The 25,593-nt window shown below is 34.2% G+C and overlaps 1 protein-coding gene across 1 annotated transcript in view; it reads right to left on the bottom strand.

Annotated features, from left to right (window-relative positions):
* Positions 1-25,593, bottom strand: part of LOC149793389 (fibrocystin-L-like) — a 151,923-nt gene that overhangs the window by 22,251 nt on the left and 104,079 nt on the right. The window contains exons 37-46 of the mRNA XM_089968992.1: positions 19,386-19,670; positions 18,732-18,871; positions 11,537-11,666; positions 10,584-10,826; positions 8,116-8,289; positions 5,058-5,291; positions 3,914-4,561; positions 1,734-1,899; positions 957-1,192; positions 419-673 (exon numbers count right to left, since the gene is read on the bottom strand). Coding sequence (XP_089825118.1) covers positions 419-673; positions 957-1,192; positions 1,734-1,899; positions 3,914-4,561; positions 5,058-5,291; positions 8,116-8,289; positions 10,584-10,826; positions 11,537-11,666; positions 18,732-18,871; positions 19,386-19,670 — 2,511 coding nt within the window. The remainder of the gene's footprint in view (positions 1-418; positions 674-956; positions 1,193-1,733; positions 1,900-3,913; positions 4,562-5,057; positions 5,292-8,115; positions 8,290-10,583; positions 10,827-11,536; positions 11,667-18,731; positions 18,872-19,385; positions 19,671-25,593) is intronic.

Here is a 25,593-nt window from a genome sequence, read left to right on the forward strand (position 1 = left end):
ATTTCCAGTAACAACAGTCTCTGTGTTGAATGCGTACATGACCTGGATGACTTTACTATTCAAAATATCAGAGATTGTGAAACACATCACAAAGTTCGTTTAGATGTTTTAAATAATAGTTTCCTTTGGTTACAATGAAATTAGGATATAACAATACAATTTAGGAGTCCCTTGGGCTTTGTTATATCAGAAGTTTGCTGTAAATTTGTGACATTGCTGTAGTCATTTTATTTTTCCTTTTTCATTGTAATTTATCTGTTGTGAAACTGAAACTGTCACACACACAAAAAGTGTATGATACTAACCATCTGGGCTGGAAATATTACACTGCTTAAAATCATTTTACATTATAAAAACTCCAATATATGAATGTGCAATAATTTCCCTGTAATGAAAGACAAATGAGAAGATTATTTACCAGCAGCAACAACAGCCTGGAAGGTAGATAGCCTCTTTCTACAGGTATATTCCTCACACCATCCATGGTCTTGGGGGCCATTGATCAGGTCAATGTAGCCATCACCATAGTGGGCTACAATTGCAACTGGGGACAGCCGACGTGTTTCGGTGTCAGCATCCATACTCTCAATGGTAAGTACCAGATAATCCAACCCCTGACAAAGCCAGGCCTGCCAGTCAGCTTGCAATGTGCAGTTCTCATTACGAATGATACCTGAGATATAAAAGCACATCAAGACAGTGAATTATATTACAGGCACATATCATAGAAAAACTCTGCAATCTTTGGATTTCAGATGCTTTTGCTTAAAACAGCATTAGATAAATTCCGCTCTTTCCATACTCAAAAATCTTGTTGCTACTTGTTCACCAAACATTATTTTTAAATATCAGAAAAATATATATCAGCATAAAGATTTGTTATTGATACCAACATGACATCTAAGATTACACAAAATACTATATTACATTAGATTACACAAAGTAATGTCACATACCTCTCTTTCTAGCAATAATGTTGACATCAAGCCTGGCCCCTGTGACAGGGTCAGTCAGGAGCTCTTTAGGGATCCTGTAGTCTCCTAACCCTCTTACTGGGTTCACATCCCATTCAAACTCTGACTGAGAGATGATGTATGCCTGCTTGCCAAGGAAACTTCCATCCAAGTCAGTCATAATTGTCTTCTTCTTGGCATCACAGTCCATGTCCACACAGTCAGCTGGATTGATCTTCCTAAAAAAAAAACTTGATCATTTAGATTTTACACCTTTATCTTGTAGCATCTGTATTGCTCTTTCTGTCTGATTTCTTGATCTGTTGGTCCATAACTATGTCTCCACTGACTGAACCAACTCTCTGTCCATCCAACTACCAAATCTCTTTCTACTACATGGAAAACTGTAGCATATTAGATTACAGGTGATGCTCAATTTATGCCACAGGTTATGGCATAAACTGAAAGTGGCATAGATCGAAAGTAATGTAAATACACATATGTGAACTGCATGCAAGTCACAGCATTATGTCACCAGCGAAGGCATATAAATGAGCACTGTGGAGCAAATGAATGTTATTTCTTCATCATAAATGATGTTAAAATGAAAGCACATAAATCATAATGGCATAAATCAAGTATCACCTGTACTCAGTAAATCTATGCAAAAAATACTACTGATTGATGATAAAATATTTTTTAGTCTGTTAGCATAATATGAATATTCTTCATATAAAGTCACCTGAAGAAATCTGAGCACAAAAAAAGCATCAGACATACTCAGTGTTAGGTCTGTGAATGAAGACCTTTAGAGCATCATCAACAAATTCCAACGTAGCCCGCTCTATTGTCAGGGGATGGTTACCATCATCATTTCCTTCATTTGTGGCAATGGCATAGTCTGTCTGGTTTGGGCAGGAAGTTTGGAAATATGCAAATGTCACATCTGAAAATGAAATTTGAACTTATTAATATTGTCATACATCTTGGATAACAAAATTACATTGAATCATCAGGTATCTAACCCCATGTTACGAGAATTATAACTTCGTTCAAACTGACATCTATCTGATCCTATGGTAACCTAATGAATTAAATGTCCAGTTATTTTCAATGAAATCTTGTTCTATCTAAAATATCTAATCCATTTTTATTGATTTGCCTTTTCTATTTTCATTTATATCAGATAAATGTTACACCTTATTTGTGTAGGATTTCCACATGGCAGTTGCCACTTAATCAGAACCATGTAACTGAACAATTTTTGGTAAATATAAAGGTATTATTTACTTATTTATTTATTATTATACAGAAACAAAACAATTAAAAAATCAGTAATACATCCATAAATCCATCCTAGAATGAAATGTAGTTACTTGGCAGATTAAAATAATTTTAATTATGTAATATTTACTTACCTGCTACTACAGCATTGCTTTCCTTGTCCAATATGCTATGTCCCCAGTCCCAAGCTAAATATTCCCTCCTTGAATTAACACACAAGTGACAAGACAGGGAAGTGAATTAGGACATATTAGGAGATTTTCAAAAATTTAATCAGGTGTTTTGCCTTCAAACAGATGGAGGATTTTCAAAGAGAATGGCAAATTTTTCAATGCATCATGTCTTTGACTTTCTTATCCCATCTCTTAGTGTAAGAACTTTTGTGCAGTTTCCAGATCAGGGAACAAACAGTGTCTTGGAATATACATCTTTATCTACATTTGATGCTGATTCGGTGAATATGGATTTCAGTAATGACATATTTTGCTGTGGCAATTATGTTTTCATGAGATGGTAATTGTTTTATGTTTATTGAGATCTAACTATAATCAATTAATGTCTTTAATCCTTTTGGAATTAATTCTGATCCCACACAGTACAAACCATATTGACAAACTTCAAACACTGATACCAACTGACCCTGCCAATAGAAGTAAAGGGATGTTAACTGTTTTATTCAGCTTGAAATCTGCTCAGCTCAGTAATGTGATCACGGATTCTAATATCATAAAAGTACTACAATGGAAGCTAGATTTGAAAAAAAGAAAGAAAATTCATTTTTTAAAGATAAAAATTTTGCATATTAAGATTTCAGTGAGTTATGAGAGTGATGGGATACAACCCTCATTAGGTATACCCCCCCTTGTACTCAAAGCAAATTGGATACTTTTAGCTAGATTTAATAACAATGACCTGAAAATACACTGATTTACATATAGGATAAAATTTGTGATGCTGTGTGGGATGAACTCTAGAAATAAATCATCTGTTAATGTGTTTCCAGATATTTATTGTATTTGACTGTTAACTGTTTTATGCTGCTTGAAATTAGCAACTCAACTGTCTTGCCCTGCTTAAGTCAATTCAGTCAAATTACCACAGGTGGTATTACAGCAAGTATTCTACACTGGAAGCAAGGTTTGTTGTTGCTGTTGTAGGGTTTAAATCCATTTTTTAGCACAAGATAGGGTATACATGGCGGCCAGAATTAATGGTTAAGGAAGAACCCAGGAAATCCCCGGAAAGAACCACTGACCTTTGCTACTGGCAAGCTTTCTCACATACTTACATTGGCTGAATCCGAGACTCAAACCCATGCAGAGGTGAGATGGCAATGATCCGTAACGGAGCAAGGTTTGCAAAAAGGGATAAAATGAAATTTTTTATAATAATTTTGCATATACTGGAGATTTCAGTATGTGATGGGAGGGACAAAAGACACTTCTCATTGCAGGATGAAAATCCTCCTGGCTGTATTTGAAATGAATTAGGTACTTATAGCTATATTTTATTATGCTGGCTTGAAAATTTACTGAGTTATAGATAGGAAAAAATTTGTGATGCTGTGTGGAATGAACTATAGAAAAAATCATATGTTAATGTGTTTCCAGATATTTATTTTACATGAAAAAACAATCAAAATATTTTCTGTTAGATTAAAAAATACACAGACTTGCCTGAAACATGCATTGTGCCACCTATAGCCGGATAGGCCATAATGCCTGCAAGTGGATACACAGGGGCATTGTTAGAACCGGATGTAAACGTGGTCCATGTAAGTCCAACCATCCCGCCATTGATCCCTCCAGCAGGACTAAGCAGGCCATTGTCAGAACAGTTGAAAGAAGATGTTCTACCCACAATAAGTGTGTTTGCCACATGTGCAAATTTATTCTCATAGTGATGTTCCAGTGAACTTGGTCCTATAACCATGGAAAAGATATTCACGCCATTCTCAATGACGATATTGTCAGTCAACTTAGTGCTTGGGTAGTTATTGTAGTACAATCCATAGTCATGGTTCTTCCAGAGAGTAAAATTTGCCAGCCTTGTACACCTGTGGACATCTGTATCATCAGGAAAGAGACCTATTCCAATCAGACAACTGTGACCAATATTATTGACATATTTCCCAGTGTTACCACTGTCACATTCTGTCCCAGGAACATGGTAGCACATCCTCTCTGATGCAGACACAGCATTGTCTATCAGTGTCAAATCTGTGGCTTCCAAGGCTTCAATTGCTGCTTCATAACTTTCAGTCCAAATGTTCAACACGGCCAGATTACCACGAATGGTTGTGTTCACAGATGTTGTCCATATTGCTGTAATAAATAAAATTAAATTTTGTCTTGAAATGAAATTCACACAAAATATCTGTAAATGCTTAATGTTCATAATAAAAATAAACAGATCAGATGAAGTCTGACAAATTCTTAAATTTGTAAAAGTCATTTACAATGATGATTCTCACTCCTGTAAATACCTATAATACATATTCAAATGAAAGTGCTGTTTAAGAGGATATAAAGAGGCTATAAAGTTCTTACTAATAACAAATGTTGAAACTGCTGGATAACAAAAAAAATTAATTTATTGAAATGAATATTTAAAAAAAGAAGTATGAAAAAGATAATTCTTCATTATTCAATAAGAAAATGTCCTATTTTCACAAAAAGAACTGGAGAAATAGACTTCTACATAACTGAGGCAATAAAAAAACCCACCTTTCTCAATCAATTTAGGCAAAACTCCCCATTAAAATTTAATGATAGATACAGTTGCTTAAGAAATACAAATTATTCACAGGCACAAACTTACCATGCTTCACAGTATGATGTATGACATTGTTCTCTATGATCATTCCATTAGCTCCAAAAAGCCCTATTGCAGGACTGAAACCATCATGAAATGCACACCCTTTCACATAGGATGGCTTGATACTGGACACTGTTCCAGTATCAGAATATGTAATGGAGAATCGGGCATCATCCAATTCAAAGTAGCCATCCTGGCCAGAGTTGACAAACTCCACATTAGACAGCCGAGCATGACCTGTATCAAATGATGAAATCTATAATCCAGATATTATTAATTTATTTATTTATTATCAGTAGTTGTAGTATAGGTTATAAATTCTAACAGGTTTATGTATGCATTTAACTTTGCAGAATGTGGCTAAGGATGACCAATATGATGGAGGAAATAACAAAATTGAAAAACTGCTGTAATTACATGAAAATCAAAACTGGTCATCTATTCATTACCTTGAAAAAATGTGTAAAATTGTATGACTCCAAGGTGAAAAAATGTGTAAAATTGTATGACTCCAAGGTGAAAAAAATGTGTAAAATTGTATGACTCCAAGGTGAAAAAATGTTTAAAATTGTATGACTCCAAGGTGAAAACAGTTTGTGTCATCATGCTAAATTGTTTCAGAACAGACATAGAGAATTATGGGCATGCACATGTATGGACAGCAGCAAAGCAAATTGCTCATTTTTGACTATCTCAGTGGTTGCAATATAAATGAAAACAACAGTCCTGATTGTCAAGGCATCATTCACACCAGCACTACTGCCTGTGGGACTAGCATACCTAATAATATTAGTCTACATTTAATGTGCACCCAACTGCAAATAGTGTACACCAAGATCTGACATTACACCAAGTTTTGGCATATCCGGGTCCTTGCTGTCTATTCAATCAGTGAATACTCTGATCTGTGAAAGGATCATGTAAAGTCAGATCTGGGTCTTCAAGGTTTTGGCTGGATACATATTATAAATGAATAAAAGAGAAATGGTGACTCATTTCTTGTAAGGATCATGTGATGGCAAACGTGTGTCTACAGTGTTTGTGGCTTTATGTATGTTAAAAATGGCTAAAACATTAAATGGTGACTCATTTCCTGGGTAAAGTATCAATCACACAAAAGGCAAACTCTAATGCCCACATTAGTCCAACAGACCTAGATGTTTTACTTTTTTCTGCATACAACTTTCACTGTGAACATGGTTCCCACACTTATCTAAAGATAAATTTCCAGGTCGTTTCCAGGATTTTTCCAGGATGAAAATATTTTTTTCAAGGTTCACATATAACCGTTACTGAATGGAATTAAAGAACATTTTAGATTATAAAACAGGCATTTTCTAAATCTAAAGATGTTTCCCTTTCAAGACTCCAAAACATCTAAGTCAGAAAAGATGATCATGTACATAACCACAAAATGTATCACACAAAACAAGTTTGTAAAGCCATTTCAGTTTACAGAATAAAAATTCAAACTTAATTTGCTGACCTGCAATATGTTGCTAAGTGGGAACAGCATAATGAACATAAATTAGTTTTGTTTCTTTTCAAACCTTTAAATCTAAAGAATTTTAAAGCAATATATATATATATATATATATATATATATATATATATATATATATATATATATAGTCTTGTAACGAAGAGTTTAACACTGAATTTATCTGTGCCAATAAAATCCCAAACAAGATTTTTAAGATATCTTGTTAAGAATCCATCATTTAGAAAACATTTTCAAAAGGATTGATTTAAGTTTTGACAAAAGACCTTCAAAATTAAATAATTTTATATAAACAAGGACTGAATTTTCTGTGAAATCATCTTGTCTTCTTGTAATTTGTTAAACCAGTCCCAAAACTTGTACTAATATAAGGGTTCATATCGGTTTTTAATATATAATACAAGGGATGGAAATTTCTCATTTCAGCTCTGAGATTCGACACTTTGGACCACAAATTTGGCTTAAAACGAATAGCATTCCATTTCCTAATCTGGATTTCCTTCGAATATTCCCACCCCAATTTTCACATTTGGACATTATGTTGGTGTGTGAGGTCCTTGCAATTGCATATAGAAAATTTGGAATTTGCCATCACCATATGGTAGCGGCATATGGTAGTCACTTACCAGCAGGCCTAGCAAATTAAATCTTATGTTCTATCAAGTGATACCTGCATGAAATCAATAGGAAAATGATTTATTTTCTTAGAAATGGCAAGTATAATTGTTATGTCTTTAATCTGCCGACAGACTATACAAAACTACAGCATAGATGAAACCTGACCTGGTATTTGATATTTACTAGTCACATGACTTCATAAATCTCAAATGATGCCATCAAAAGTCCAATAGTCACATGATATCAACAACAGACTCTATTTTAATGTTGTTGTACAGAAATTAAATTATATTAAATGAAAGTCAGATACCTTTTGTAAAAACCAGAAGAACATATAATTCTCAACATATTTATTTTGAAAACAACATGAAAAAGCTTGTTGTTGTCACAGCAATATGGCCAGTCTGATTCATCAAGCAGAGAGTACATGTCAACATGATAATCACGTGATACAACAAAACTCCGGAAGTTGTTCTTGGAATAAATATGGAGAATTTTGTGTTCTTTCATTTTTGTATTTTTATTACAAACAGTATATGACTTTCACATAATATTTCTTTTAATTTTTTTCTCTACAACATTCGAAAATGTGGATTGTGAAATTTGTGTGCTCATGCAACTAGCAAGGCAAATACCAGGTCACATTTCATCAATGCCGTAGTTTTATCTTGTCTTTCAGCAGATTAAAGATGATTTTAATACTTGCAATTTCTGAGAAAATAAGTGATTTTCATATCAATTTCATGCATATATGACTCGATTTAACAATGTTTATGTTTGCTAGGATATCTGGAAGCGGCTATGCTTTGCCACCACCACGTTGGCCTCTTATGATGCTTGCCTGGTTTTCATACCTTCGATGTAAGGATACAGATATCGAGCTGACTGTGATGACGGTTATACTCTGGTAAGTACAGTTTAGTGATCAAAGTCTAAACTTACCAGTAAAAACGCCACCTCCATTTTCACTTCTGCCTGATACAATAATCCTGGCTCCAAATGATTCAGCATCCATATTGCTGTAACTCTTCCCAATGATTTTAACATTCCTCGTCAGTAGGCCAACTTCCGCTCTCATCTCGATGATCTTTCCAGATGGCAGCATTTCAGAGAAACCTATAAGGTAAAAAAGGATGACCGTATAATAACACTGCAACAGTCAGGCTTATCAAGATTCATTACAATTATATCTTCCAAATTTTCTCTAACTTTACACAATACACTGTTGAATATTTTTCTTGGAATTCTCAAGCCTGCCTATATTAAAAACAGCTAAAATGAAACCATACCTCCAGCATCTGACTTTGTTATAATATCCAAATGAACAAAATTCCAGATGTACAGTAATTTTTTTCTTTAAATGTAAACTAACATGAGTAATGATCTCCTGAAAAATACATCTTTTCCCCTCAAAATCAGAATACCTTAATGACAAACTGTACACTTATATCTCTCACATAGATTATGGAATTGGAAGAAACAACTTGTATATACAGTCAAGAATTATGTTTACCCTTTCCAAATCAACTGTTACTAGAGGTGTGCTGTATTACCAGTACACCAATTTACTGCAGTATTTTTTTCTGGTGGTACATAGCATGGTACTTTTTCACTGTACTGGTACGTTGCAGTTTCTGTCAGGAAGGAACATATGGAAATTCTTGAGAAATCATGTTACAACTTTAATGATATTGACAGTGTCTTTTCATTATTCAAGACAAAAAGTTTTAAAAAATAACTTTTGTTTACAAAATGGGTGAATCTATCACAAATTAATGATGACATATATAATTCTATTTATGAACCTTTAACCATATCTTTGACATCTGTCACATGTGCCAATGTGGTGGCCAAATGAATTGTGAAACAGATTAGGGCAAAATTCGATTTTCAGAAAAATTTTTGATTCAAAAACACCTCCCCCCCCCAAGAAAATCAAAACAAAATATGTCATGTTTTAGTTATGTATTAGCGTAAGTGAATGTGTTAAGTATATGTACTCCTTTGGAAGATTTGAATCACTCTATGATTTTCAGGAGTATAATTGTTATCTGTCTGAACTATACATAATTTCTCAAGTCCACTAAATATTCTATCATTTCTTGAGTGTTTACTGGCACTCTCTGATAAATGTCTTGCCCAGGTGTTGGCATCCCACTCAAAGTTTTCCTGCCTATTATATCAATAGTGTAGCTAGAGAATTGTAGGCTTCAGAATAAACACTTAATATTTTTATCAACTGTATCTCTAATGCTAGCAGTATGTCTTTCAAAGTAGCAGCTAGTATATAAGCTTAATTATCCCACTTTAGTTTCAATTTTTAGATTGCAACTTTTACAACAATTAACATACACATAGAAAACACATCTACAGTAATGTGCTGGCCATTTAATTTTGGGCAGGCAGCTGTCATTTTCTTTTCAGCTTAAGTATTTTCTTTTATTTAATCTCAAGATAATTAATAGTTTTTTCCTAATAATTTTATGGCTATATTATGGTGTTATTTTGCTATAAATCAGAGAGGGGCCCCCTGTGGCCAAGTGGTCTAAAGCGCTTACCGTTACGGATCACTGCCATCTCACCTCTGTCTGCGTGAGTTCGAGTCTCAGACTCGGCTAACATTGGTACGTGAGAAAGCCTGCCAGTAGCTTCTCGTGGGTCGGTGGTTCTTCCCTGGGTTTTCCAGGGTTCTTCCTCCACCAATTATACTGGCCACCATGTATAGCCTATCTTGTGCTGAAAAATGGCATTAAACCCTATAACAAAACAACAACAACAACTATAAATCAGAGCAAGATATTTTATGCAGTTATTGACAGATGGAATTAAACAAAAGAGCGTTGGGTTGTTTTTCTAGAACAATGAATGGTGGGTCCCTAATATTATCTGTGGTATAGTGTGGTACGTATCATGATACATTGAGAAATACTGCTGTACAAATTTTTTTGCAGTGCCCAGTTCTAATTGTTTCCAAATATTTATTACCCAGTACCTTAAAATTGAAATGTGCCAGTCTGTTTTTTTAATATTTTTGACATAGCTTTAACAATTTTAATCATATCACTATGTCTGCAGTGTGGCAGTTATAGTGATGCCTAGCACTGGGGCATCACGCTGCAAACATGTAGCATCATGTCCTACCCAGTAACATTATCCTAACACCAGGCCAACCAGTCCTAGTACTAACCTTTTAATGCTGAGCACTAAGTCTTTGGTTTGACTCAGCTGGTGTTCGAACCCATGACTTTCTGCATAAAAGGCAGATGCTCTAACCACATAGGACAACAGAGTGGTTCAAAGTGCTAGTCTGATCTGCTTTCATTTTGCATACAATTAAAAGACAGTAACTTTTGTAATGCTTATACAATTTTTTTAGAATCAATAAATCAAATATTTTTACTCATCCATACCTAAATGTTCGTAGCTTAGTGCTCCAGAAAGGGTAATTGTTGTGGACGATATGGATGAGATCTGGAACATTTCAGTCTCCCAGGCATTATAGCTTGTGGAGGCAATCACAATGCTGTCTCCTACCCTCCAGTCCACAGCATCCTGTACGTTGATTTGAGTGTCTCCCACATTTGCCGTGGTGTTCAACTTGGTCCATGTGTGACTGACATTCTTGCCGTGAAGGTCAAAATGTCCAAATACACCTGCAAAAACACTTACTTTCATATTTAATCATGCCAAAACACACACACACACACACACACACACACACACACACACACACACACACACACACACACACACACACACACACACACACACACACACACACACACACACACACACACGAGACCATGTTACCTACTGTAAACGGAAAGGAAAAATAAATATCATGCAAGATATTTACATTTTATTTTTAAAACCCTTTAACCCCACAAAAAATAAAAATTTAATTCTTACATTGATATTCTCATGAAATCATCTCCTCACATGCCAACCATACATGTAAAATAAACATTAAAAAACACATTCTAGGTAACCTTAGAGAAAAATGATTAATATAGTCTCGTAAAAACAATTTTCAGTTACAAATATCTTTTTTCTGTAATTAATCTCACAGGAACAAATTCTTTTAATGTAATCCAACCTTGGACCAAATAAGCCACAAGCCTGGGAAAAAAGTGTTTTAAATACTGCCTTTATTATTATAAACTTTTGCATGAACAAAAAATCATTGCTGCATGGGATATTTTGTTCATGATTTTGAAGCATTCATTTTTCAAAGTCTCAACATTTCTAATTCCTACACAGAGTGATGGCACCAGATTGCTGCTTTAAGAAAACATTGATGTAGAGCAAAGTTGGTGCTGTGAATGTTGTAGTGATATTTCTATTTGCAAAAAAGATAGCTCACCTATGACTTTACTCCCAATAGGAGGTCCATCTGCAGTTGGGAACTCTGGGGTTGAGTGTTCACCAACAAGCGTGATTTCTGCTGAACCCTGAAGAGGATTATTCTGCCAGCCACCAATAAAATAACCACCCTGAATTGGATGAAAAGAATTTAATGCAAGTCTCATCGAATCTATAAAAGACTGGTCTTATTCAAAAGGACACAATCATGAAAGCTATTTCTTTTCATTCATTGAAAGCTGATAGGAGGAGGGTAACAGTGAGAATGCTGATCTCAAAAGGACTTTTTTTTAACTGGATACGAGTAAGCTTGCAGTAGCATTCTAAAAGGTTTTTCAACTTGTATTGTTATCCTAAAATTACAAACAATTAATGAAATATAAAAGAAAGTTCTAACATTTTCGTAATTTTTAATGTTGTCATGACAAAACTCATTACAGTCTTTCAATTTAAATAACAAATATCCTTCTTTCCTTCACTATCCCATATCTCTTTACTGTCACATTAAAGTCAAAGTCCTTAAGGGAAAGTCCTGCTCTGCTGAGGGTTATGAAGTTACTGAGCATAATCTGTAACAGCTTGATACTAAGCAGAAGTAACTAAGCATCCACTTTAACAGCTTGTTATGAAGTAACTAAGCATCCTCTGTAACAGCTTGTTATGAAGTAACTAAGCATCCTCTGTAACAGCTTGTTATGAAGTAACTAAGCATCCTCTTTAACAGCTTGTTATGAAGTAACTAAATATCCTCTTTAACAGCTTGTTATGAAGTAATTAAGCATCCTCTGTAACAGCTTGTTATGAAGTAACTAAGCATCCTCTGTAACAGCTTGTTATGAAGTAATTAAGCATCCTCTGTAACAGCTGAGGGTTATGAAGTAACTAAGCATCCTCTGTAACAGCTTGTTATGAAGTAACTAAGCATCCTCTGTAACAGTTTGTTATGAAGTAATTAAGCATCCTCTGTAGCAGCTTGTTATGAAGTAATTAAGCATCCTCCGTAACAGCTTGTTATGAAGTAACTAAGCATCCTCTGTAACAGCTTGTTATGAAGTAATTAAGCATCCTCTGTAGCAGCTTGTTATGAAGTAATTAAGCATCCTCTGTAACAGCTTGTTATGAAGTAACTAAGCATCCTCTGTAACTGCTGAGGGTTATGAAGTAATTAAGCATCCTCTGTAACAGATTGTTATGAAATAACTAAGCATCCTCTGTAACAGCTTGTTATGAAGTAATTAAGCATCCTTTGTAACAGCTTGTTATGAAGTAATTAAGCATCCTCTGTAACAGCTTGTTATGAAGTAATTAAGCATCCTCTGTAACAGCTTGTTATGAAGTAACAAAGCATCCTCTGTAACTGCTGAGGGTTATGAAGTAATTAAGCATCTTCTGTAACAGCTTGTTACAAAGTAATTAAGCATCCTCTGTGACAGCTTGTTATAAGTAATTAAGCATCCTCTGTAACAGCTTGTTATGAAGTAACTAAGCATCCTCCGTAACAGCTTGTTATGAAGTAATTAAGCATCCTCTGTAACAGCTTGTTATGAAGTAATTAAGCATCCTCTGTAACTGCTGAGGGTTATGAAGTAACTAAGCATCCTCTGTAACAGCTTGTTATGAAGTAATTAAGCATCCTCTGTAACAGCTTGTTACAAAGTAATTAAGCATCCTCTGTAACAGCTTGTTATGAAGTAATTAATCATTCTCTGTAACAGCTTGTTATGAAGTAACTTAGCATCCTCTGTAACAGCTTGTTATGAAGTAACTAAGCATTCTCTGTAACAGCTTGTTATGAAGTAACTAAGCATCCTCTGTAACAGCTTGTTATGAAGTAACTAAGCATCCTCTGTAACAGCTTGTTCCTCAGTGCACTATTGATCCTGGTCATGGTTTAAAACAACCATTCATAATCTGAAATAAATGTAAGAACAAGTTCATTAATGGATGTAACAACTGTTATTTAAAAAAAACCAATTTGTAGGTAAACTACCAAAAATGAATTCTTCATGGATCAAGACAGTGACATGTCTTTAAACAATAGTGACTGAATGGCCAATATAATGTATATTCCTCTGCATATATAACAATAAACCAATATGTTTGTTATGGTTTAATTGCTTCAATGTCAGACAGCTGAAATATTGTTCAAAATTTGTGTTTTGTTTACCTGCTGTAGACACACTAAGTACTAGCTGCTTATTTTGAATAATATTTCAAATATATGGGAAGGAATAATCAAATTTGGTTTTGTTATACACAGGTTCAAAGCAGTTAAATTTTGAATGTGTGCTCCTTTTCTTATCTGGATAGATATATAAAAAGAAATTTGCATGGCAGCAAGCACTTGAGTTATACATCTCTTTCACTTACAATACATTTGTTTCCACAAGTATACTATCTAAATATAAGAGTGATTCATGCAATTTTCACTCAAGAAAATGAATTCATCACATTAGTTCTGGAAAATATAAAACAAAATCTAAAACAATAATAAAAACTAATACTACTACTGCTTCTATTACAACAAAACACAACGATATATTGTGATGGTGTCATAGGAATTTTATGCAATTCTACATTCCCTACCCCATCTGACCTGTTACTAAGTAGATCAAAACCAGACGTTAGTAATATGGAAGACTTACCATTCAATTCAATGATTCCATACAAGAAAAGGAAATCTTTCATTCAATGCTGAACTATGCCATTACATTCTCTTCTTAGGATCTTTCTTTTCCTTCATGGGATAAATCCTGCAATCCCAATCCGAATCCACAAACTCAGCAGCTGGTCTTAGGCTGGTAAACAAGGGGCAATGCTGGCAGTGGATAATTTTATATCTTTTCTACGACTGGTGTGTCTGTTTTACTGAATGAGTCCAAAGGATTTTACTAATTTCAAAAGTAAAATGCACATGCCTACTGACCTGGTAGTGGAAACAACTGAAATAAAACTAACTAGTAGACTTCATCTTGACATGCCAATCACATGACTATGTCATGGGAAATATTAAACCAGCATCAATGACCATGCACTGGCTACGGGATCAAGCAATGTACAGAAGATAATAGTTAAGTGACTGGGTACTTATCTCTGATTATTTTAATGACATACAAAAGAAAAGGTTTCATTCAACTGATAGTGGTTGGAATTAGGTCACAATAGTATAATGAGATCACGTTGTATGAAAATTAAAAATTACAAAATAGGAAAGAAAAAAAAAATGAAGGAAACAATGAATGACATCCAATTTTCTAAATGCTTGCACTGTCACCTCTCTTTACTCTGAACATTTCTCCAATATTTGCATGATAGTGTGAGAACTATCAATGGTTTTATCAAGCTGAACTAATTTAATCTTTTGGCACTGGTTGTTGGTGCTGCACAAAAAAAGAAAATGAAATGATTCACTTATTCAAATAAAATTATTGTCCTCTCAGGCTCTGGTTATGTATCATCTCTGGATACTTCCCTGCCATAATGGCAACAAAACACTTTTGTACTACTGAAGTTAACAAATACTATAGATATTTCTGCATCCACATTTAAACTATTTTTCTTAATGTGCATTAGAATCCAATTTTCTCTAGTAAAATAGGTTTCTTCGAGAATACTTACCCAATCATAACACTTAAGGAGAATACTTACCCAATCATAACACTTAAGGAGAATACTTACCCAATCATAACACTTAAGGAGAATACTTACCCAATCATAATACTTAAGGAGAACTACTACTTCCATGGAAATACAGCCCTCCCAGATAACACTTTTAGCTATAAAAAAAAGAGTAAAAAGTTATCTGCCCACCTAGGTGGCGAGTGAACAGAATGATCTCCCCTTGTATAGAGATTGGCACCCAATCCGATGATTATTTCAGTTACAACTGGAGTGTAATGCATTCTCTCTATGTGGATGTAACTGTGTGGAGGCTGGGAGTGTGTATGTGTATTATGATGGGTAAGTATTCTCAAATCACCATACTGTGCAAGAAAAATTGGTTTCTTCTATAAATACATTACCCAGTCATAATATCTTAGAAGAATTGGTAAGAGGTGAAGGGAGATAAATCATCTTATCCCAGAGAGACCATCTCTGGTCCTCCATAGTATGTGAGACAGCTTCTAGATAACCTGACTGGAAAACAATCCATCTGTTGAGACATAACTTTGAAAAGAAAAAATATTCCCTCCTGCATATCCAGCGGAAGTCATGAAGCCACATCTGTATGAAGCGGCCAAAAAATCTGAAAGGGTAACCTTTGTACTCAGGGCAAAGATTCCTCCAGATCAACTTAAGTATTTTAGGGTGAGAGATCTCTGATAAGAACTGGAAAAGTATACTTGGATCTCCATTGCACGGCATGGATAATGATAGTTAGCAAAGAGTTTCACTCATATGCAACTCTGCTGACTGTTCGAACTTCATGAGCCAATATGTGGGGCCAATTCATTGGTGTGGGTTTAGTTAAATATACAAGACAGATAACCCACTCTGTCCATTTTGAAATATCCATGGTTCCCACACTTTTCTAAATATAAATTTCCAGGTCTTTTCCGGTTTTTTCCAGGATGAAATTAATTTTGTCAAGGTTCATATATAACCATTAATGAATGGAATTAAAGTATTTTTTGGATTATAAAGCATGCATTTTCCAAATCTGAAAATGTTTCTCTTTCAAAGCTCTCAAAAACATATATATCAGAAAAGACGATCATGTACAAGACCACAGAATGATTCACACGAAACAAATCTGCCTATATTCCTATAAATTGGCATTTAAAGCCAATGCAATGTACAGAATACAAATCCTAACTTTACTGTGCTGACATGCATTATGTTGCTATGTGGAAACAACATAATGAGCATAAATTATTTTGTTTCCTTTCAAACCTTTAATTCTAAAGAATTCTATAAACAAAATATGTGCATGTTATACAAAGTAAACATTTCCTTTCACAGTATGGAGAAGAAAAAAACAACAAATGCAAAATATTAGAATCTTATCTTGTAACAAAAAAAGTTTAACCCTGAATTTATGTGTGCCAATAAAATCTCAAACAAGATTTTTCAACTAACCTAATTTCCTTAAGACGATTTGGTTGCAAATTCCATTATTTACAGATATTTACAAAAGGACTGATTAAAATTGTGACAAAAGACCTTCAAAATTATATATTGTTGTATAAACAAGGACTGAATTTTCTGTGAAATCAACTTGTCTTCTTGTAGTTCAGTAAACCAGTCCCAAAACCTGTACTGATACATGGGCTCTTATTGTTGCTTAATATATAACAAAAGGACAACGATTTCCCATTTCTCCTGCGTTCTATTTAAGATCTGAAACCAAGGTTGTACCTATAGAACTTTTAGCAATAATTTGTGCAGGAATCATCACTCACAATTTCTGAGTTTCAAAGAAGTTAATTGTGATACTGTAGTTTAATAATTCATAATCATATTCCAATAATGTTTAATCTCTTTACTTCAGAACTCAACTGAGCCTGATCAAGAGCAGTAATTACATTCCAGCACTGAACAGAGGACAGCAGATGCAAAATGACAAATGGATGAATATAACACCCTAAAAATAGTTAGAAATGATATATCTCTATAATATATATATAGCACAGACGGGCAAGTTTCAGACTTCAAACTTTTAACAACAGGTTCTCTATGGCTAATTAGTTCAATACAGACTTCAGTATCATCCTGATAGAAAGGGTCCTGATTCAGTACAATTTGATAATTATGCATTATTAGGATTTCAGGCATAATGTATTTCTCCTGAAACGAATTTTTATTTTTATTGATTTATTTTCTGAATTGACTCACTCCAATTCCCACAGCAATACTTTCTGCAACCATTTCTGTGTGCAATTCAGTTTTTAATAATGGCATTGTTTGCATTTATTTCAGTGCTAACTGTCAATGCTACCACTTAATGCAAGTATCATTTTGTTTATCTCAGCTTGAAAGGCCATAACTCCACCAATGTTACCTATTAACACAAGTGACTTTGTATCTATTTCAGTTTCAAATTCATATTTTCTCCTAGTTAATTTTCTCATTCTCTTCATTCCTTTGTTTTTTTTTCATCAACACTACCTTACAATATGCCTATATTACTATAAAGCAATTCTTTATATACATGTAAAAAAATTGCACAAAATTCATTCAATTTGGTCTTTCAAAAGTTATCACGCAGAAATTAAAAACAAAACTTATAAGTCTAATGGGGAGATAACTCAGAGTTGTCCTATAAAATAGTGCAAAAGCAATATGACTTAAGTCTTCTTAATGAAAAGCCTAATACAAAATTTAATTTCACTCCATTAAAGTCCTCCAAAAGTCATTGAGTGGAAACAAAACTGAAAGGCAAAGTTTAAACTTACACTGGGGCTCACCTCAGTAAAATTCTGACAATAACCTTTCAAATGAAACATGACAGAGGCTTCCTTAATGTAGCCTCTTATCAAATTTGATTTCAATTAATGAAGTCCTTAAAAAAAAGCAAACTTCAAAATTGAGCAAAAAAGTTTGAAGTCCAATAGGGGCCATTATTCCATACATTTTCATCAGAGTCAAACCTGAGCTAGGTTTTCTTAATGCAAAGGCCCATACTAAATTTTATTTCAAGCCATAATTTCCTTCATTGTCATTAAGGGGAAACAAAATCTATGATGGGATGCAAAAGTCATGATATCACAGGACTGCCTCAATAGATACAGTCTGATGGTAGAACAAAAACTCTTAAGTCTTGAACATACATGATGTAAATAAGTATTGTTATTTGATTATTTTGCATTTGATAACAAAATTATGGTTGTGACCAACAACAAATTTAAAGACCCAACAAAAAATGATTCTTTAGTGGCAAAAATGGGTTGGGTGGGGGCCATAAGCAATGAATGATTTTAAATATCAACAATAATGTCAAGTTTCACACTTAAAAAGTACTACCATGAAGAAATTCTGGTTCTGGGGTTAAGTTATTTTTGTCTATTTGTTTGATTTTTATGGCACAATAAAATATGAAGGCTATCCAGTGTTAAGACAATTGGAGTAAACAACCTTCTCCAGGGCCATACAATAGTAGCCAATATGGCCTGATAAAACAGTAATAGAATCAAAGTCCATATCCTTCTGGTTGAACTAATTGCTGAGACACAAATCTCCTAAAGAAATTCTGGTACCTGAATGATTATGTAAGTTGCTTCTATTCTAAAGTTGTAGTAGCTTCCATTTGAATCTGGGTAGTAATCCAGCTCCATCTTCCCTTTCACCTCCAGCGTGCTAAACTTCAGGTCTTCTACATCAACAACAACCCATTTACCTGATAAATGACAACAAAAAGCACATCATACAATAAGTTTATATATATAATGTCAGGATGTATATTAAACAGGTAACTATCTCTGATGAGTTTATTACCAATAAAAATTTAAGGTCTTCTATATCAAAAAACTGTTTTTTGTATTATCATCAATTAGTGTCTCCTTTTTTAACTGAAAACACTCCAAAGTATGCTGAATGAGACTTAAGATGGACACCTGACAATTTCTAACTATACATTCATCTGCAACGTGTTAACTGGGTTGGATGTTATTACATGGACACAAATACCCAAAAGTGCTTAAATGAAATATAAACGCATGTATTTCTTACAATTTTCAAACATCAGAATGAACACAAAAGCAGTGTTGCAACCTTTGTGAAGAATGACTCTCAATGATAAAATGCTGCTGTGGTTTATTTAAAATAAAAAGAATTAAAAATATATACTGTGTAACAATGAGTTCATTTTGGGAATGACAAAGTAAGGGATGCGTGCTGGTGTACTAACTTACCTTCAGGGATGACTACATAAGCATAAGCCGGTGGCATGCCTACATTTGAAACAGATTCATCACCAATGGTATAGTAGGTAGTATTATCACTGAACTGTCCCACAATCCAAATCGCTTTAGACCAATAAACAAAAACAGCTGACCTGGAGTCCACAGGGGGTACAGTGTTGAGGTACTGTGGGGGAACACAGTCTTCATAGAAGCACTTGAAGGCAGTGAAATAGGGGAACTCTTGGTCTATAGAATAAATGTTGCATTCCTTCTGCACCCTCTTGGTTCCTGACACTGCAATAGGCATAGTGAATACAAAATTCAGTGATACCAATTATTTAAGTACATGTAGAAATGTTTCTTTGATACAACTTACCTGATCATGAAATATGACCTCACAAATCTAGCATTTCCCACCTAGTTTTAGTAATAGAAAAGCTAAAAGTAATCAAGGGTTTAAGTAACATGATGTGCCCCAACATCAAACCACTGGAAGAACACTCCCCACTTTCCCTTGTATGCATCTAGATTGGTTTGTCTTCACATCTAAGTTATTATGTCCACCAGCTGTTCCGAGAAACATTTGCCCCTGAAGGTTTGTTTGATTTGACCCAGACAAGCTGGTTCAACAATTCTGGGTTAAGATTTTAGATGGAACACCTGCAGTAGAGGTTGCTTGCCCTGGAGAGGGAAGACCACGTAAACTGGAATCTTATGATGATGAGGTCTGCTGCTGCGTAGAGGAGACCCAATAGCAGGTAGCATGGATAATCCTTAGCAGCTTAAAGCATTGAACTCAGAGCATTTAGTCCTGCCCATTGCACTGACACCAGTAAACAGAGAGCAAAGTGATAGCCTATACAGGTTAAATGATTCAAGCACAGATATAAACTTAATATAAAGAGAACACTAATGACCAACAAAAACATGTATAAGAATTATATGCATGACCATTTTGGTATGTAATATTAAACAATGATTGACAGAATTGATACGCTAATGTAGGTAACCAGTAAACAGAGAGCAAAGTTAAATGATTCAAGCATAGATATAAAGTTAATGTTAAGAGAATGCCAATGATGAATATACATGTATATAAGAATTACATGCATGACCATTCTGGTATGTGATATCAGACAATTATTGACAGAACTGATATGTTAAAGTGCACATTATCTGAATGATAAAATTTGCAAATGGTCTGTTATGATAGACTACTTGGTGTTCTGGTAGATAATAACCTATCATGGACTGAACATATCAAACATATCAGTAAAAAAGTCAATTCAAATTTATGGCTTTTCAGTAGGATAAGACATTTTCTCCCTGAAAGGCACAGAAAACTATTTTATAACAGTTACATACAACCCTATTTAGACTACTGTAATACAGTATGGGGCAATTCAAATGATAAAAATATAGCAAAGCTGGCACATCTTCAAAAAAGAGCATTTGGGCTAATATCAATCCAGAAAGAAAGCAAGGAAAATTTAGCTGGTAAGTTAAAAATATTATCTATTAAAGACTGAATCTGTTTGAGAAAAGCCAAATTTATGTACAGGATATTCCATAATAGTGCTCCTGAATATTTACAATCACTATTCCAGTATAGGCTATCTGGCAATACTCCCCACCTGTCAGCCATGTCTTCCAAACAGTATAAAATTCCCAAACCAAATAAGGAATTATTTAAAAAGATCTTCCAAAACTCTGGAACTTTGCTCTGGAATTGTATTCCAGATGAGATTAGAAATGCCCACTCTATTTCCTTTTCCAAACCCAATATATCCAGTGGCTTCAGAGATGCAGCTAAAATAAATAAATTCCTTTGTATGAGGGCCTCAAGGTAGATTAGTTCTTAGCTAATTGTGTTACCCTCTTTAAATAAGGTCATTATTATTATTATTGTTATTATTATTATTATTATTGTTGTTGTTGTTATTATTAATATTATTATTATTAATGAAATATAATATAGATGGCACATACTGCCCTTTGTGAGAAACCTCCTCAGACTTGCTCCCAGATTGAAAATAGCACCAAATGAAGACATGTTTGTGAGGTCTTTAAAAGATCATGCTTGATAGCACAAGTATTAGCAGTAGCAATCAGTGCCAATCCTACTATCCTCGGAGATCATTCCTGTTTGACTCCCATTTATGTGGGCAGATGATGTTAAGCTTGTTCATTGCTAAAAAATAGTTTCGGAGGGCTAGATTTGCAAGGTTGTGGTTGTACACCTCAGGTAATAGGATGAGGGTAACATTTGAAGAAGACAATCAAGATTCATCTTAAATTGTACTGACTGATAATATACAGTAAGCCCTCACTATAAAGCACCTCATTAAAGTGCAGTTCTGCATAAAACAACAAAGGTATGCTCATGGCTCCCGATGTGATAAAGAACATAGCTTTGGTATTAAAATTACCTCAGTACATGGTGACCTCACTTATATGCTAGTACATTTTTATAGCTCACCTTTACCAGTGTTACTATTGTTATACATCATAGAAAGGCAGAAGCTAGAGCTTTCATATGATTTAACTACCTGAATAATGCATGCATGTGACAGAACCAGGATCTCAAAACCAGTAGATTTACAAAGTTTGATCAGCAGACTGGCTTCTGAACCTCCAGTAGATTTTTTATCAGCATATATTTTAGATTCTTCAAAGGGATTAAGAACAAAATAAGTGCATTTTTTGCAATATGTATTCTCTTCATAGTAAACTAAAACAGCAGGTTTTGAACAAAAAATGGATTATATTCTTCTATTACAATTAAAATTGTCAATTATTTAAAAAGGAAGAGTTTTTTATCTTATAGATGACTGCAAATATTTTTGTATGGCATACAATAGCATTTCAAATGTCCTTCACAAGGTTACTGTCTGGTGGCCACTGATGACATTCACTGAAATTATTAAGCTTCACACTTAAAAGACTCTCAACAGTTCTCTGGTCCAGACTTTCCCCTTGAATCATTTTATATTTTGCGAAGAATGGATAATGTCCTCTCTCATATCAGCATTAGAATGTTGCAATTATAGGACAGCTATGCTTAGCCTGCAAAGAACATCTATCTTCAGTTTCCTGTTGCTGGGTTTGTAAGGTTGTTGACTACTCTCCAATAGTCCTCAAAGTTATTAAAATTCACTCAGTGGAGGAAATTCCTGACTTGGACTTGAGATGTATTCTTGAGTCTCAGCCTAAATAACTTCTATATTTGTATGGCTCAGATCTAAAAATCTGTTTGCAGGTTTCACCACTATAAATAAAGATTGATTTTTACTTAAAACAAATGAAAAAAATACATGATATACATATGCTTTTATGAATAATTTATCGCAACTTTAGAATTAATTATCTTTTAACCCTTTACCTCATACAAGCGTCTTTGGACGCCTCTACTCCATTCGCATGGAAGCGCCTTTTGACGCCTCTACAAGATTCGCATAGAAGCGCCTTTTGACGCCTGCGGTAAACATCAGCCATTTTGAGCTAGTTTTCGTAGTGCCACCTTCGGGGAAAACCCCCCTATTACATACTACATTCATTTCTGCGAATGACAATTACGTCAGATCACGTGGTCGCTATTCATGCACTGGTCGATATCTGCTATTTAAAGTAACTGGGTTGTAATCTCCACTCTCCAAAATGGCAGCTGCGGATTTCATTCAGTACGTACGAAGTTTTCACGATTAGAATAACAACCACGAAAGATTCAATAAATTAGGTAAAGTCTCTGATATTGATGTAGGCAGCAATTAGGTTTTATAAATTATCAAATTCAGATGACTTAGTGATATAGACGCACACGAAAACCTTGTAAATTTCGAGGATCGGAAATAGCAGCAACGGTTGGTCACGCGGCCTCACGGACATGACGGTGAACGAGTTCTCTCAAGATTTTGAAGCACATAAAAAAATTCTTCTGTGGAAAATAATTACACAGCTATAACAATCGGACATTACTCTTAAATTTTTCCACATATAATATATGTGTACCAAAAACGTAAAATGGTTAAAATTGTTGTTAAATGTAACATACACTAAATTGCTTAACAGTTCACAGGCAGGATTTCATTCAGTACTTACGAAGTTTTCATGAGTAGAATCACAAACACGAAAGATTCAATAACCTTGGTAAAGGCTATGATATTTATGCAAATAGCAATTAGTTTTTTATTGATTATCAAATTCAGATGACTTAGTGATGTAGACGCAGACGAAAAACGTGTAAATTTCGAGTATGGGAAATGGCAGCTATGGTCGGTCACGCGGCCTCACTGACATGACGGTGAACGAGTTCTCTCTCGATTTTAAAGCACATAAAATATTCTTCTGTGAAAAATAATTACACAGCTATAACAATCGGACTTTACTCTTCAATTTTTCCACATATAATAAATGTCTGCCTAAAACGTAAAATGGTTAAAACTGCTGTTAAACGTAACACCACTACATTGCTTAACAATTCACAGGCATGCCTATGTGGATGCGGTCTGCTAGGTAACAGGTGTTCTATTTATAGCGTGCTGCACTTTGTCACTAAGCTCTATGAGGTAAAGGGTTAATATACTGTAAATTACATATTTTATCATGGGATTGAACTGAATTTATGTGCATGAAATACAAAAGAAGCAAACATTTGAAGTACACATTGTAAACTCATGATAAATGTTACTTGTCTGCATATGCTTAAAACTCAGATATCCAGGCACTGTTGAACTTGTAATATTTCTCACTGGTCTCCTAGCATTGGAGACAGCACATGTTTTGCCAGTCTGCCATGAATTGAACAAAAAATGCAAAACCTGCCTTTAAATATTCCTATTAAAACATTGAATACAATAACAATTAAACAATATTGAACAATACAATAAAAATTAAACAATATTGAGCAATATAATAACAATATTGAACAGTACACTAACAGTTAAACAATATTTAACAATACAATAACAATTAAACAATACTGAACAGTACAATAACAATTAAACATAATTGAACAATATAATACAATAACAATTAAACATGACAAAAATCAAAATACTTACTCAAGTGTGTCCGCAATTTTTTTTTATTATGGTTGGTCTTCATCACATCTCCATTCTGGAAATGGTCCATAGATTTTCATCAAAGGCTCAGAAGACATCATGACTACTCTTTACTCCTTTATTACTTAAAACACCTCAAAAGACATGCCACATTTAGCTTGAACTACCCATATTTCAGCAATAAAGTTACCAGCTTGTTGTGTGCAAGTGTCAATTATTCTTGAACAATGGGTCTGCCACACATTATTGCATGAAATGGTGGAACATTTCTGGCCCTCAGTAGACTGGTTCAGGTTGGTTTCTCTAATGTGTTGATAGAACAAATAAAAATACCCTGTTTGGGTTTTTTAATTAAATTTTGTTAAAAGTAGACTTAAACTAAAAAATGGTATGTGCGGTAGACAGCCTTTTAAATGGCATTTTTGTCCTAGTGCCAGTAAAACCTCATGAATGACATTATGATGATGGGATCCAATCTTTTTGTTCAGCAAGTTTTCATATTAATTAATGTACAGCCAAACCAAATTTAGTTGCATTCCAAAATAAACAACTGAACATTGTGATACTATCCAAATATCACTTTAGAGGCAAACTGGAACGCATAATCAACCTTACAAAGAGGAAAGTAATCAATGTCCTTAAAAGAAGTCACTGAGATAATTTTCATCTAAAATAATGAAGGTTTTGTTCAGTGATGAAAGCATGACTGATAAAATGCTAAAATAGTAATAAAAAACCCTAACATATATTCCATTTCAAATAAGCTCATCAACTTGCAAGTGGCAAATCTAATATCACTTTTCAAAGTCAGCAGACACACAACTATTAGGCATTTGTTATGCCACAAGTAGCAGCATCATGAAATTTTGGACCCATTTTGACATGCTGACAACTATGAAACTTGGGACCCTTTCACTATGTAACTGGAGTCTTGATATTATAATCTGACATGGATGTATCAACTGTTTCTGTTATACATGTGAACCTCCTGGCTTGTAAAGATTTCCTCCCAAGATGTGGTTTATGTCTAAAGATCAACAACAATGAGGGCTGACACAAATATAATCCAGGCAATGATTTGCTAAGAAAAACTAAAATGCTTGTTCTACATAATAGGGACAGTATGAAAGGCAACAAGTTATTGTGAAATGACTGGT

The sequence above is a fragment of the Sinohyriopsis cumingii genome, chromosome 8 (assembly GCF_028554795.1).
Source record: "Sinohyriopsis cumingii isolate HCF-2022 chromosome 8, ASM2855479v2, whole genome shotgun sequence".
NCBI lineage: Eukaryota > Metazoa > Mollusca > Bivalvia > Unionida > Unionidae > Sinohyriopsis > Sinohyriopsis cumingii.